Here is a 15,867-nt window from a genome sequence, read left to right on the forward strand (position 1 = left end):
ACACACACACACACACACACACACACACACACACACACTTTCTGTGTTTATAAACCAGGCACCCTTACTGTTTTAGGCATCATGAGACTTAGAGATGTGCAACTCAGAGTTTCTACATTCACATCAAAACCTGAACTAAACTAAAAATTTCACAAAACCTGAAGAGACATTTCTTTCTTTTTCTGCTGACCTAATGTCCCACACTGACTTCCTGAAACACATAAACCTTATTAAAGCTGGTGGAGCTATCTTTATCTTTTTAACTAAAACTCATGAATTGAGTTTTAGCTACTTCTCATGCATTGAACTGAGCAGCTCAATCATAAAATGCCAGTTAAAGCCAATTAAAATTCTGTACAAAATAGATGTGTAACAAAACATCCAGCAGGTGGAGCTACTGAGTTCACTGGAACAAGGAAAAATGAGATCATAAACAATATTTATGAGTCTTTCTTTTTATTTTCCAGACATGAGTGTTTAAGGAATGTCAAACGTTTTTTTAATTTGCAATCGGTGTGGAATATTCTAGGGATTATCTACAGAACTAGTCTGTGTACCTAACTCAGTTATAATCCTAGAGCCAAATAGAGATTTCATATTTCAAGCTATGTCTTAAAATTTATGAGGTTTTGTGATTTTTTAAGTATATATTTTTTTATAATTTTGGTTTTATTCATAGGCTAATTTTGTTGACTTGTTTTCAAAAATCATTTTTTGAAAACACTTAGATATTTTTTTTTTTTTTATTTGTAGGTGTAAAATAAATCTTTGTGTGTGTGTGTGTGTGTGTGTGTGTGTGTGTGTGTGTGGGTGTGTGTGTGTGTGTGTGTGTGTGTGTGTCTGTGTGTGTTTTTATTAATATATATAGTTTTTTTTACTATTACCACCAATAAACAAAAAAGCACTATTTTGTGCAGGCAGATCAATTTATTATAATCAACTTTACACTTAATTAATTATATAATAATCAATGTTCACTTGAAGGCTTGCAGTTTAATGCCACAAAAAACTAAAAAACATAAATTTAGCGATGATGAAAAGTGTTTTGAGGTAACGTCAGCTTCTCCAAATAAAAAGCACCTCCAAAGCATGATACTCCCAGCGCCGTGTTTCATCATGAGTTATGTTGTGATCAGATTCTTCCATCCATTTTCTGTCTCTAACAAACTGCGAACGACTTCTTATTGCTTTCCTTCAAGAGTGGATTTCCTCTTGCTGCACTTCTGGAAAGAAATGATTTGTAGTTGTCCTGGTAACGGTTTCTCCCACCTGAACTGTGTATTTCTCCAAAGTTTTAAAGGCTCCTCTGATTAAAACTCTCTTTCCATCATCAGAAGATGGATTGAGCAGAGCTCTGTGAGATGTTCATAGCCTGAAATATTGATTTAAAACCCAATATTTATTAAGTCATCTGCATATCTCCCTCCTTGACCTGTGTGCTGTGATCCTTTGTATTCCTGATACTTTCTCTCTAATGTTCTATCTGAGGCCTTCACAGAACTGAATTACACTCAGGAGGACTGTTTTAGATTACTTTTGAAGGCAATTTGTTGATAAAAAATTTATTTAAGGGTATCGGAGTAAAGAAAATATATCCACACACACAGTTCTGTTTTACTTGCTACTTTTAGATAATCCGATGCACAGAATCAACATATTGCTGCCTTACTACAGTAATAACATGGATCAGAAGCTTATAAAAACCATGCAGGGACATATTAAAACACAGTTGTATTATTTTGTTTTATTGATTTCAAGGAAGGTTTACAGTAGAAACTCTCAAAACACATTTCTACACACATTCAGACTCCTTCCTTCTCCCCACCAACGATGCTGACACAACCAATCTGTCAAGCACTTTAACGTCACCTCGCTCCCATCAACGGGCCACTGGGGCTCCCATCTTCCTAAAGCGGCTGACACAACCCCAACCAAGATGGCAGCGCGCTGCTCTCCAGCACTTGTCTCAGAACGAAGCTAGATGAAGGCGCTCCTCCTGCGTTCGGGGTCTGGAAGACTTTCGTGGCAGAAACGAAGCCTCGTTCACTGAAGTGACAAGAGGGAGTGGATGATGACCAGAGATAAGACAGGCATCGCAAAAATCCAGATTCCAGCCCACTGCCGGGGCCGTGAGTCATAGACGTACACACACGCATGCAAACATACATCTGGCACATACACACACAGCCCAATGAATAATTAACCCATATGAGGAGTCTCCTCTGCAGGGCTTTCAGTTCCTTAACTTCAGTGTTGAGGGGGAGGTTTGGGTGAGGGGGGGGTAAGAGAGTGAGGCAGAAAAGCTTGTTTAAGCACAAGAGCGAAGAGGGAGGGAGGGTTAGTGGAGGAGGAGGGGGGAGCGCTGGGGAGAAGGGGGTTCTCTGTAATGAAATTTGAAATTTGCAGAACATCAAAGGCTTCTGTAGCCCAGCCGCTGTGGCAGCAGAGCAGAGAGGAGGAGTGCTTCTCTTTCTCCGTCTCCCCGATCTCTCTTCTTCCCCTTCTTCTTCATCCCTCCCTCTCTGCCTGAAAGTGTCTCCCCAGAGCTGGGTGAGGGGTGTAGGGTTTAGTGGAGGGTGAGAGAGAAGGGATGGGAAGAGTTGATTAGGAGGAGACGGAGGTGGCGGGTGGGGCGAGGGGCTTAGGGATGGGTTAGGGGTTTGGAGAGAAAAATGGATGAACGGGGGCTCCTATATGTGCATGTATGAACAATAGGGTTTATCAAGCCAGCTCTGAATATGCCGTGCGTGTTTGTGCATGCACATGTGTGTGTGTCGGGCCTTGGAGGAGGGAGTGTGCCCTCTGATAAAGCATCCCAACTTAATGAGCTTGAAAACGGGATGAAGAGGGAAGGGGGAGTGAAGTTCTGATGATGAGTGCAGGGGGAAAAAAGGCATTTGAGGTTAGAAGTGACACGCAGAAGCCTGAGGCTGGGGAGCATCAGCAGGTTTTGTAATCAGACTTCAAGTCACAAGTTTATTTTTGCTTTTTATTTTCCGGAAAGTTCAAAAGTGGGATTTTGATATTCCAATTGTTCCCCGATTTCTGCAAAAGTTATTGCTTCTCCTAAACTGATTGGTATTGCTGAGAAATCCGTTAATGAAATGAGTTGTTCTTAATCTGGGATGTCTCTTCAGATGCGTTTTAACGTGAAATCAGGACGGACCTTCTGAGATTTTCTTTCTTCCGCTTCACATCTGCCTTAAAAAACAACAATAAAACAAGTTTAAGCGCCCATCCCCTCGCTCCAAAAAGCACGTGCATCCCTCTCTGCTCCAGGGATGTAGGAGTGCTGGCTTCCTCGCTCACAAAATGTAGGAGGGCTCGGCGAAGATTAGAGCCTGACTAAAATGGATCCTGACCCGTACTGCAGCAGGGAAAGACGGATGAGGAGAGCAGAAAATAAAAATCCCTTCATCCGTCGGGCACATTCAGGATGCCTTCTTATCTCCCGTTACTCTTTTTTTTCCCCAACAGTTAAATGTGTTTTATTTGCATTCATTTCTCTTCGTTATCTCCCTCTTTTCATCTGCTTCTCTGCGTCCTGCCATTTCTGCCTCTCTGAGGTCACAGAGGGCGACCCCGGGGCTGCAGCGCGCTCGTCGGCTTGCACCATGTCAGGCTTTTTTATGTATTTCCAGGCTGAGCCACAGTCTGTCTATTACTAGGGCCTCTTCACCGTGGAGCAGCTTTGATGTGTGCAGTGCGTGCTCAAAAGTGTATTTACATTTTTAAGATGTTGAAGGGCTTTTTTTTTTTCCTGAACTCCAGAGTTCAGGTGTGCAGCTGCAGTCGACGCCACTCCGGTTTTAGATCAGAGCAACGGGAATCCGGAGCAGGATGGGAATGGAAATCCCTTCATCTGTTATATTTTTAACGTCTAGATTTATTTAAGTAAACTCATCTCGGTTAGAAATTTGCAGTTTGTTTTCATTTTTTAACTTTAGCGCTACATATAGCGTTTATTTTAATATATAAACCTAAAACCAGCTTAATTACCAGGTTTGAGGTATTTGAAATCCAGAGAAAATCAGAGCCGTGCTCAGAGGACACCAGCTTTACGTCGCTGCATGTGCTGGAAGCTTAACCTGTTTAATGAATAAAATGAAAAAATTGTTCATTAAAATTCATTTTGTAAATGTTTGGTCTGTTTTCTTAACATGTGGTGGACAAAAAAAAAAAATTTGATTCAATTTTTGTATTGTAAAAATAATACAAGTTTTAGCAAAAATTTAATGAGCTGGCATCACAGAAGTGATCCAGCAGATTTCATTTTAAATTATTTCTGCATGAGGAAAAAAATATATATATATTTACTCTGATACACTTTGCTACGAAGACTTTCTGCTTCTTAAATGCAAACTAAATTCAGTCCATATCTTTAGTAATGCACTAATTTGGCTTTGCTTCCTGTTTTTTATTTTTTTTTACCTTTTGCAGTTGCGGTATATCAAACCCCTTAAATTTATTTACGTTTTGTCACAATACAACCACAAACTACAACATATTAATTTTATTTTGACACCAAGTAGCTCATAATTGAGAATTGAAGGGAAAAATATACATTTTCTTTACCGATTCAAATCTCAGAGGTGAGATTTCCACTGAAAGCTTTCTGGGTATGTCTGCACCATCTTTTCTATTTTTAAATTTAGTTTTAGGCAGTCGAAACACACAAATGTGCTTTGGTCCAAACCATTTCATGAACCCTGCGCTGTATGTGTAGCATCAGTTTTCTTCTAAGGATTCTTGTGCATTTAGTTTCACCCATTCTTCACTTCAGCCGTCCACACAGCATGATGCAGCCATCACAATTTTACGGTGTTTGTTTACAGATGCGCTTTGCATGTAGGTCTAAAAGTTTGATTTTAGTCTCATATAACTAGAGCACCATCTTTTTGCTCTAGCTACAGGAGGTATCAGACTCATGAATAAGTTTGAAGTTGCTTTGCACAGAAAATTTTAAATTAAATAAAGAAAATTATAGACCACCCTGACTAGCTTCTTCATGAGTCTGTCTTAGAGAAACACTGTCTTTAGTCAGAGGCGTCTTCAAATTTGCTGTAATATAGACCGCTACAGGAGATTGTTCCTGCCATCACTATCTAACTCTTTGAAAATTTTTTAATAAATCTGAGTTACAACAACACTAAATTTACCTGTGGGATCAATAAAGTATTCAATTTGAATTGATTTACGTTAGTACCATTACTAATCTGCTAGGAAAATATACTGTAAAAAATAAAATATTACATAGTATTTTTGGTATAATTTTAATGCAAATCTTAGTTTAAAATATGACAAAATTAGCTTAGGAATATGAGAAGTATGAGCTTTTTTTAAGTAAATACAATTTCTTAATATTGATAAAAAAGTATAAGATCCATTGGCAGATTATTTTACTTATAATGACACATTTTCCAATGTTGTAAGTGAAATAATCTGCCAGTGAAACTATGACTTTTTCATTAAGGAATTATTAAATAAAGCTTCTGTAAAATAGTTTTGTCGTATTTCAAGAGTACCAAGATATTTGCACTAGAAACTAGACTAGATATACTTAGTAAGATTCTGTGTTTTTGCAGAAAAGCTAAGAAAACAGTCAAACTGAGGTCATATCCATTTTCAGATGTCTTCACTGTGAGTCACAAACTCTACGTCTGTGCACTTGTCTTCCCCACCGCTGTTCTGCTGAAGGCCCTCAGAGGGAAGGAGGGACTGAGGGGTAAAGAAGAGAAGGAGGGAGAGTACATGTTCTTCTTCCTCCCTCCTCTTCCACCTCTGCCCCTCTCTCGGGGTGTCACGTCCTATTTGTGTCCTGGGGTCGCCTGTGTGGCAACGGCGACGTTGCTGGGGGGCAGAGGAGTTCTCTCGCTTGGCTGGGAAGCAGGGAGGACATTGGAGCGTTGGTCTGAGGGAGAGAGAGAAAGCAAGAGAATGAAAATCCATCAGGAGATGTAGAGAGTGGAAGAGGAGGAGGAGGAGGGATGCACCCATTCAGCCATGTCTTTGACATGGGAGTGTTTCCGACAGGCGTGAAGAAAGGAAGGGCTGACTGGGCTGAGTGAGCGCCGCTCTGGCAGCACACACTCAGGGATGTTTTTCTCACTCAGGACGACTTAGAGATTTTAACTCTGAATTTAACATTAAATTTAACCACATTTGGTTCACATCCGACTCCAGTTTTGTCCTAAAGCCTCCTGAGCTGAGGCAGAGATGCCCTTCTAGCTTACATTTAGGATTCACATCCCAATATTAGGTGTGTTGATGGTTTCCAGAGATGATTTCTGTCGCTTTTCGGACACTCCTCACCCACTAATGCACAAAACCCAAACAGGTCCGCCAGTTTCAGTCCAAACGTCCCGATTAGCATCAACCTGAAGACGTCTTGCTAACTCCGCTTCCCTCCATGTTTGACGCTTTTATCCTCCATATTCTTTCCTCCATTCCTCTGCCGCTGCTGCAGTGAGAGAGAGAGAAAGTGAAGCCACATAAGGTTATACACAGTGGCATGACGCCATGCATTCTGATTTATAGATCTAAAATGGCTGCCATGTTGTGACTGCTGTAGAGGCTTGGATGGAGAGCGAGGGAGTGGTGCGGGGGCGTCAGGGTGGAGGTGTGTGTTTGGCTCGGAATAGCAAACCTTTCCTTGGCCGTCCAGAACGCCCCGGAGGGTTCTGCGGCGCTGACTGTGGTTTGTTGGTGATAACTGATTAATTAGGCCACGGCGTGCAGCACTGCGCTTCCGTCAGCCGGCTTTCCACAACCCTGCTGATTGAAATCATCAAAATATGGCCTTTCCTGGCGGTGTGTGCATAAAGTGAATCTGTCTGCTGCATTTGTTAAAGGCTGCGCTGGTTGGATCCTGCAGGGTGACCAGAACCCTCACTCTGAAGCAGCAGCCACTGAGGAGTTAGAGGTCAGCTGCTGCCTCAGCCTCTCTGTGGGGCTCAGAGCTTTGATTTACCGACTCCTCTGCATCAGTCCCAGCTCTGCCACTCCGAGCCGGTGCGACACTGCCTCCTTGTGGACAAAAATGCACACAACACGGCTGTTCTCTAACAGGATGTTCCTCTCAACCAACGGTGCCCTCAAACTGAGCTGCGAAAGTTTCCATTATAAAATAAGTGTGCTGGATTAAATTAAATGTAATCAAAAAGTGGTTTATCTTTGCATTTCCAATCAAAAACACAAACTATATATAGATTTACGTGATTTATTTCTGTTAAATGGAATGTTACACTAAAACACAAAATCTTTCCAAGTATTTCTGGTTCAACTTCTAGTGTAAATATTTCAGTACACTTGAAATAAGACATAACTAACTTCCAAGTAACCTTTCAGAGCAATATAGGAGCTTGTTTTACATCAATAATTCTTTAATATTGATCAAATAATCAACCAGTGGAACAAGACACGTTTCCCATATTACAAGTTATAATGTTTGGTTCCACTGACAACTTTTTTCACTTATAGCTACTGCTTTTTAAATTCAATATTAAAAAATTATTGACTTAAAACAGGTTAATAACTTGTTACTTGTGCAGTTACTTGTAAGTTAGTTTTGTCTCTGTATTAGTTTTGACCTTCCATTTCTGATTTTGACCAATACGGGGTTTTTTTTTTATCCGAGATGTCATTAAAAACAGCAAGAAAGTTGTATTGTTGGCAACAGTGGGGTTACTATTGTTGATCCCACCAATAAATCACCCAGTTTAGTGGGTGATTTATTTTATCGGTACACTGTAGCTTGTGGGTCATTGTGATTGGTCAGCAAACAGGAACAATGTCACAACCACAGCAGACAAGCTGAGGGTCAATAATAAAGCAAGAGCTACAGGCAGATCCTTCCATGTCATGCTGCACTGATCCACTATTTCATGCTAAAGAAGCCACAACCAAGCAGGAAAGCTTGAATGCTTTACATGGTTTGTGTAAATTATAAATGAACGTTTTCAATGATAATCTAACTTGTTAAAATGCAGCTATAAGCAGTAAAAGTTATTATTAGGATTCGAATTTGTGTTTTTCAGTGAGAAGACATAATTGAGGTCAATGTTTTCCTCAGACGAGTTCAACAATGTTTCCTTTTCGTCTGTTAGGTTTTCTCGACCAGTTTCTGATGGTTATCTCACTGAAAGGTCTCACGCTGCCCACGGCTCCTTTTTCAGAAAGCTGTCTGACCTTTTCCTCTATAATTTCATCTTAATCCTCTTCAAATAAAAATTTCCTTTTACTCTTAGATGAATCAGATTGCGGGGCAGTAATGAATCTTTAAATAGAGCTCCTTTCATTAAAGTTTAACATCCTCAGCATTGTCAGGAGAACAAAACACAGCCGTTGTTGAATTATTTTTTGTGTTTATCACCTGTACCTGCAAATCTCTTGTAGGTACAGATACAAAACTTTCAAAATACAAAACTTGCAGAAACATGCATTCTCCTGGTATGTTTTTCCCAGTAGCATGAACATGTACTACACACTTCTCATATGCAAGCTCTTCATTTAGAATATTTCTATGATTCAGCAGCATTTAATGCTTAAAGTTGCAGATTTTATACAGCAACCTTTAAAAACCTTAGAGCTACAACTTTGATCAAAACTTAAAGTTAAAACTGTCAGCATGTCGTGACAGTAGATACGAGACAATCTGTGAAAAACTAAATCTCCTCCTCCTCCTCCTTCCTGAGCTGTCGAAAGAAATGTACCGCTCCCAACCAAAAACAACCAATCAGAGCCAGGAGGCGGGTCTTAGCGCTGTCAATCAACATTGTAAATGTTCTGCTGGTGACAAACACCTGTTTATCTAAACTTAGCTTTCACAAGGGGCTGCAGCCAATCAGAGAGCAGATGGGTGCGCCATGTGAATGGCATGATTAACAGCACTAAGACCCGCCTCCTGGCTCTGATTGGTTGTTTCTAGTTAGCACTGGGAGAAGGCAGAGAAACCCAATTTTTCATCCCAGACTGCCACAACATAATGACAATTTCAACAAACATGTAAACAAATATTTTTTATACAAGTAACATACTGCCACTTTAAAATAAATTGCCATAGAATGCATCCTTCCCTCAAATAATTTAAGTTTTGTTTGCCGGCCAACTTTGCAAACATGTCAAATATCAACTTTTGTCTCCTTATCAGGAGCAAGATATTTAAATCCTACAGAAGGCCGATGTAGGCTGATGAGAACAACTTGAGCCCATATTGAACACGCTCTGCTTCTTTCTCTTGACGCCTGCTGAACTTGGCGTTCTTCCTCTCAAAGCAAAACAAACCTCCAGAGTGCTGCAAACTGTTCTGATGCGGAGAGACCTACTTGTTGCCCACAAACAGTCTCAGTGCTCCTCCAGCTTGTTGCGTCAGCTCCAGCAGCAGTGATCTATAGAGGACTGAACGCTTGTATTATTAGATGGAGAAAACCACTCAGCACAGCAGGTATAGCTTTGATATAGCTGTTAGAGGGCTCAGTATGTGGAAGAAAGCGTTGTTTTAGAGCGTTTGAAGGTCTCTGTTGTCATGTTTAGAAAAAGGTAAGCGTGAAAATGTCTTGAGGAGTTCTCAAAGCGAGCGGATACTCTTTGATGCTTTGTCCTACAGAGAGCCGCAGAAGACATGCTGCACTATATGAAGAAGCTGATATTCCTTTCTAGTGTCACTCAGTCACGAAATGTTGAAAATTCACAGCTGTGAGGGTAAATTCAACACATAAATAAAATCCTTTATATGCTTTGTAACTTATATACAACAAGGAAATTCAAATAAAATTACAATTCCTTAAAATAATAAACAGATTTATGAATATTTAAATGTTTAAATGAATAATTACACATATATGTATTTGTGTTATTTAAAACAAAATTAGCATGATTTTTGACAACCATAGTGGTTGTTTTCAAATATGAAATAATTAAATATTGAAATTATGAAGTATGATTTTAACACTTAATTCAATCAAATTATAATTATTTTGGTGTTTGATTATTCAATTGTGTTTTTAATACATTTGAATTTTTAAGACATATATTAATTGTTTTAAATATATACATTTTTATTAATTTTGTGTATGGTTTTATTGCATATATAAATATTGATGTAAAAAATGACATATTAATTGAATTATGGCACTTTTTGGCCGGGGGAGTAAAACACAACTGAATGCATAAAATTAATGAAAAGAAACTTAAAAAAAAAAAAAAAAAAAAAAACTTTTTTCAGCATTAAAGATTTAGATTTAGTGATAAGTTAAATACAAGACTTTATCAAATCATTTAGATAAATGTATAGTGAAATAATTCATGTTCAAATAATTAGAACCATTTTTTTAGGTATTCTGTTTGATTTTATAGTCATAGTGACAATTTAAATTATTTTATGCTGAACAGCAGCAAAGAAATGTAAAAAAATTACTTAAAATAAATAGTTACACAATTCTGTAAGAATAATTGTGATCACTGAAGTATTTTATGAATTCAACAAATAATTAAAAATGTTATATCTGGTTTTAAAGTGCTTTATAAATAAAATTGACATTGGATTTAAAAAATTATGTATATGTGTATTAATTATTTTTTGTTTTATCTTTTTTTTATGAGGCATTTGTCTCTATATTTCAGTATCAACATACTTCAGATGAAAAGATGCGTTTAAGTGCTGTATTGGAAAAAAAGCTATTCTGAATGTTTGGAAGGAAACCGCTGGGAATGAAGACGTTTCAGCACTGATGGTTTCATTTGACTTTTCCTGCTGCTTGGATTTACGTTTTTGTGTTTGGTCTTTAGGAACTGGATAAGAAAGGCTACGGTCCAATCACCACTGAGATCCTGGAGGGACAGGAGTTTTTCTACGCGGAGGACTACCACCAGCAGTACCTGAAGAAGGTACCCAAAGGATACTGCGGCCTTAAAGGGACCGGGGTTTACTGCCCCATTGGAGGCAGCAAGGAGGAGCTGTAAGGCATCTGTGGAGGCAATTAAAACTATATTGTTGTTTCACATCAAAAATGTTGTTTCACATCAGCAAAAAGCAATAAAATCAAGCAACATTCCTAAAATATGCTAAAATATATGTATCATAAAAACATTTCAAATTTGTGAAAATGTCACAGTTTAAAGCAGCAGACTGAAAAATAAAACAATGGAATAAAGTAAAGAAACCTAAATACTGAAGAAAAGTGGAGCTTTGTAAAGAAGGAAATGGAATCAGTGACAGATTTAACATGTGTAGCAACAGAACCTAAAGATGTGAAACAGAAATAACATTCAATGCATATTTACTCTTTATTATCTTTTGTATATACAGTCTGACAAACCATACGACAAACTGTAAAATAATTGCATGATTCCAGTAAGTACTGGACAAGAATACACCATGAACCTTTTCAATTAGTTTTTTACATCAAAGTCAGAATCACCACTTTTTCACAATTTCCTAACATTAAAGCAGCTCAGAAAGAAAAACATAACAGGACATTTAAGACAGAAGACATCTTTAAACACATTAATATTAGTTTGCACAATTTTTCCAACTTGTGGGAAGAAAAGAAAATGACTTCTAGTCAACAAAAGTGAAGACCCAGTGATAAAATGTCAGGTTTCTGTGATGTAAAAAATGACACCATGGTGAGTCATTTAAAAAAAATTCCACCCATTTGATTTTTATCCTGCACAACACCAGGGTTCTCTGGTTTAACTCTCCCTGTGACTCGGCCTCCAAATGTTTCCTTCAGCTCAAAAATATACTTTAATTTTATAAATAAACAACAGTAACAACTCTTAGGTAACGCTCTCTCTTGCTACATGAAAGCTTCTTTGTGAAGTTTAAAAAAAACTTGATAAATCAGAGCAAGAACATAGAGCAGCAATGCATAGAACAGATGATTGTGCCATCTCTCTGCTGTTTTGTTCTGTTCCTCAACAATCCAAGATCTTCATACCACCCACCTCTAATTCCAGTATATCTACATTCATATCTACATTTATATCTACATTTAACCTCAGGATGGCTGTCACATGTAATCCTGAAATGATAGAAACTCATCAGCCACTTGATTATCTACACCCTCTTACCTTCAGAACAAGCTTAATATGTTGTGGCATAGATCTAACTGGGGTCAGAAACATTCCTCAGAGATTGTGGTTCGTATTCACATGATGACATCACACACTAACTTGTTTCACTGCATCCCAAAGGTGCTCTACCTGGTGGCTTTCTGGCACAGAGTAAAAACCAGTTTGTAAAGATTTGGCCTTTATGACCTGATTCATTATCCAGATGGAAGTTGGCATCAAAAGGTTGTGGTCAAAAAGGGATGAACAGTAAAGGACTCTAGTAGTTGTGTGGGAGACAGTTTCATTTCACCCCATTCTGACGCTCGACTCCAGAAACACTTCACCTAACTGCATTGAGTTACTGTCATGTGATTGGTTGAGTCACTGTTAGTTTTTTCAGGTAACCTAACAGGCGTACCTAATAAAATGGCCAATGAGTGTACATAAACAACATTGTTTATATAATTTTATATTATTCACATGTATTGGAACTATTAATAAACCTGAAATTAAATATTTAGAGTTTCAGCTAAAGTGTGGAGATGTGCTGCATTTATGACACAAAAAATACTTCTTTTTCTTTTACAAAAATAAAATAAAAGCCTTTAAGATGAATGAGTAAACAAAAGTAAAACAAAGATCTGATGTTATTTTAGAGAAAATGCCATAATATTTGGACTGCAGCTACACTGAATGACCACACGGTGGTGGTATTTCTTAAACATGATCGACTTTCACTTGCTGTTTTCATGTTAAAAATCATCATCAAATAAACTCACAAAACTTTTGTTATGTAAACTTTCTAACCTGAAACAATCTAGAAAACAAATATAAAGGTGCTTTGAGTCAGTAGATGTTCAATAACTGTGAAACATTTTATGACAATAACAGAGATTAATTGTTTTATGTACAATTTCCTGTTGTTATTGTTATTTTTAACATTTCATATAAATTTTAATTAAAGCTGTCTCGTAAGCTGTCTTTCATTTAAGAAACAATAAAATTAATCTCTTTCATATTTTTGATTGTTGCATGGATGATTTTTATCTAAGTGTCAGTATTTGTTTGTGCACACACCTGCCCACTATTTTATGCTATATTTATAAACTATTTTGTCCCGTCTGAGAAGGGACGCGCCACAGCAGCGAGGGAACATCTGTGACTCAGACACGCATTCAGAGAGGACTCATTTTGGAAAGCAGAATGAGAAACTCTGAGCCTCTGTGCTCTTTGTCTGGTTCGGTTTTTGCTGAACCCCTTACCCCACTTCATGCAAAACCACAATTAGGATTTAAAAAAATAAAAAAAACTTACAGCTGAATGTCTTAAAAATACAATCATTCAGAAAAGAAACAAGAAATCTCCGGAAGCCGTTCTGCACACCGTGTTTTTAAAATTAAACACGCGGCTGTGAAAGTGTAGTTAAAAATGAAAATCACACTCATGGTTAGAATCCAAAATACAGAGATGATATCTAGAAAAAGCTTTCTGGTCGACCGCAGTAGTGTGATTCACCCCGCTCTTGTTTTTCCCCCTCCCTCTCCGCTATCTCTCTTTCTCTGTCTGTGTGTATGTGTCACATCCTGACACCTGTGTGTAGGTGTGGACCAGGGCACAGGTGCAGGTGCAACCTCCCCGGGCCTATTTTAGTATTGGGGCAGATATTTTTGCATGTGTCTGCATGCAGGAGCTGTGCGTGCGTGCATGTGTGTGTCGAGGCATGTGGAGCTGCGGCTTGCTTGATCGAACTGCTCTGAGTGGTATGTGGTTTGGCCAACAAGCTCTTTTCCAGAGCCTGCTTATACTTTGCATGTCAGTTTGATTTTTTTAAAATTATTTTTAACAGTAGATAACCTTTTAATAAAATGAGCTTGTTGAGTTCCTCAGGTTTTGATGGTAAGCGAGCTCTAATCGCAGGCTGGGATCAGTGATCAGCTTCTCCGCCACCTGCACCAGTGGCCTCAACGAGCTGCTGCTGATTTCGTCCACACGCACTGGGTTCAGAATGAGTCGAGATGTGCTGCGAACATTTCATGCAAAAATGAGTCACATTTAGAAATAGCTGCAGGAGTGTGTGGTGTCTTTGTGATAGGTTAAAAAGGGGCATGGAAATGCATGGTACTGTCATATAGGCATCCACACACAAACACAGTGGGGCGAGGCAGGACAGGAACCAGGCTGTGTGTGCCCATCAGACAGAGCCTATTGTCTGCAGATGGGCTTATAATGGCCCCACAGCTGGCCACAAACTGCGTCTCTCGCTGAAACATTTTAAAAATACACATCTCTTAGTTAATAGGTTCAATAAAAACCCTCCTAATGAAGGAATGAGCAGGTTTGTGAAAACAGGTGGCGCTGAGAAACAGTGGGCTGAGACGTGGAGATAAAGGTGTCGGTTGGTTATCGGAGGTTCTCTGCACTTTTACCCACACACACACATTCACGTAAACACACGTCTCCACCAGCAGCAGCAGCAGCAGCAGCTCCGAACGCCATCCTGTACCGCCGCCTAATGCAAACGGGGAGCGCCCACGCAAAACGAGCAAAAAGACACCAAAAAGACACCTTGCACAGCCGTGCACCCACGCAAAATGTCTTGTACCGATACGCTCTCTATTGTGTCCTCTTCTCACAGCTTTCTATTTAACTTCCCTTTGACAACATCAATAGATCTTAACTTATTTTTGTGTGGTATTTATACACATGATTGAAAGTTGCTTTGTTTTCTTGGCGTTTCCTCTTCATGTCCTTTGCAGTAACATAATTTGTTGCTTCAGACACCAGCACGACATTGTTTGGTTGGATGTATAAATAGAACAATAGCTTGGAGTTGTGCTGTCCTACCAGCTGGAGAATGTCTGCGCCTTCTTGTTCTACTCCTCACATAATTGCTTCATCCAAATTGTAGAGCTCCAGCAGGCATGCTTTAGATATGTCTGTTTTCTGCTTTTTTTTTTAATTGCTCGTACATTTATCTCCTGATGATATGAGCAGCTATGTGCGGGGGTTTTCAGATGCCAGATGTGTTCGCATCCCCTCCCATGCTCTCCCTTCCCCTCCCTCTGGTTCCTGCAGGGGCACACGGTCTCAATCAGAGCGTCGGGGCTCCAGGAACCAGAGCACAGCGGCGTCTCTGTGTTGCCCAGAGAAGTGCAGCCTTGTCTGGGTTCCTGCATCTGCGGCTTGGGGGCAAGCTGGGGAGAGAGGGCAAATCCTGGTGGCCCCTGCAAGCTGGTTAAACTCCAGGTCTGATCTGTGGGTGATGATTCAACAGCAAGGGAGAAGAAGTAAATAAACGCAGCTACTGTGCATGTAGTTATGTGAAAGTTAATAAAAAGGTTATCTAAAACAGTTTTGTGTGGCGCGGCGAGCTCACACATGTTCACACACAATGGTTTTTAGTTCCACTGAGGAAATGTGACAGAGTTTGTTCTCTGCCCCTCTGGGACTAGAGCCGTGTTTCGGGTGGAGGGCAGCACGTGCTGCAGGGCCCAGTTGACTACTAACTGGCCCACAGGCTTTCTGGCTGACGGCCCACTCCGTGACATGCTGCACCTGTGTGCCTGCGTGTTGTCAGCCATGCTAGCTAGCTCAAGCTACCACCGCATGACACACAGGAAACCCAGAAATAACTGCTGAGTGTCTTCAGTGCAGTTACTGTGCACTGGGGGCGTGCTGCTGACAGAAAGTGGCTGAAAGAGGCATTAAAGGAACAGGGACCCCGGCTGGAACGGCGCGGAGCGTTAGCGTTTGGGAGCAGGAAGAGAAAACTGGAAGGGAAAGTGAAACACGGAGATGTTCAGCCTCTGTTGC

General features: G+C 39.6%; 1 protein-coding gene across 3 annotated transcripts in view; it reads left to right on the plus strand.

The window, feature by feature from the left end:
- The window catches only part of si:ch1073-358c10.1 (mitochondrial peptide methionine sulfoxide reductase), a 64,515-nt gene extending 49,046 nt beyond the window's left edge, over positions 1-15,469 (plus strand). For 2 of the 3 annotated variants that reach the window (XM_044142048.1, XM_044142049.1), the window contains one exon: positions 10,786-10,990. In XM_044142048.1, coding sequence (XP_043997983.1) covers positions 10,786-10,959 — 174 coding nt within the window. In that variant the 3' untranslated portion in view covers positions 10,960-10,990. Of the gene's footprint in view, positions 1-10,785; positions 10,991-13,654; positions 13,679-15,129 lie in introns of those variants that run through there. The other variant, XM_044142050.1, reaches the window with a different exon arrangement.
- The last annotated feature ends 398 nt before the right edge of the window (positions 15,470-15,867 follow it).

This window comes from Gambusia affinis, linkage group LG16, assembly GCF_019740435.1.
Source record: "Gambusia affinis linkage group LG16, SWU_Gaff_1.0, whole genome shotgun sequence".
Taxonomy (NCBI): domain Eukaryota; kingdom Metazoa; phylum Chordata; class Actinopteri; order Cyprinodontiformes; family Poeciliidae; genus Gambusia; species Gambusia affinis.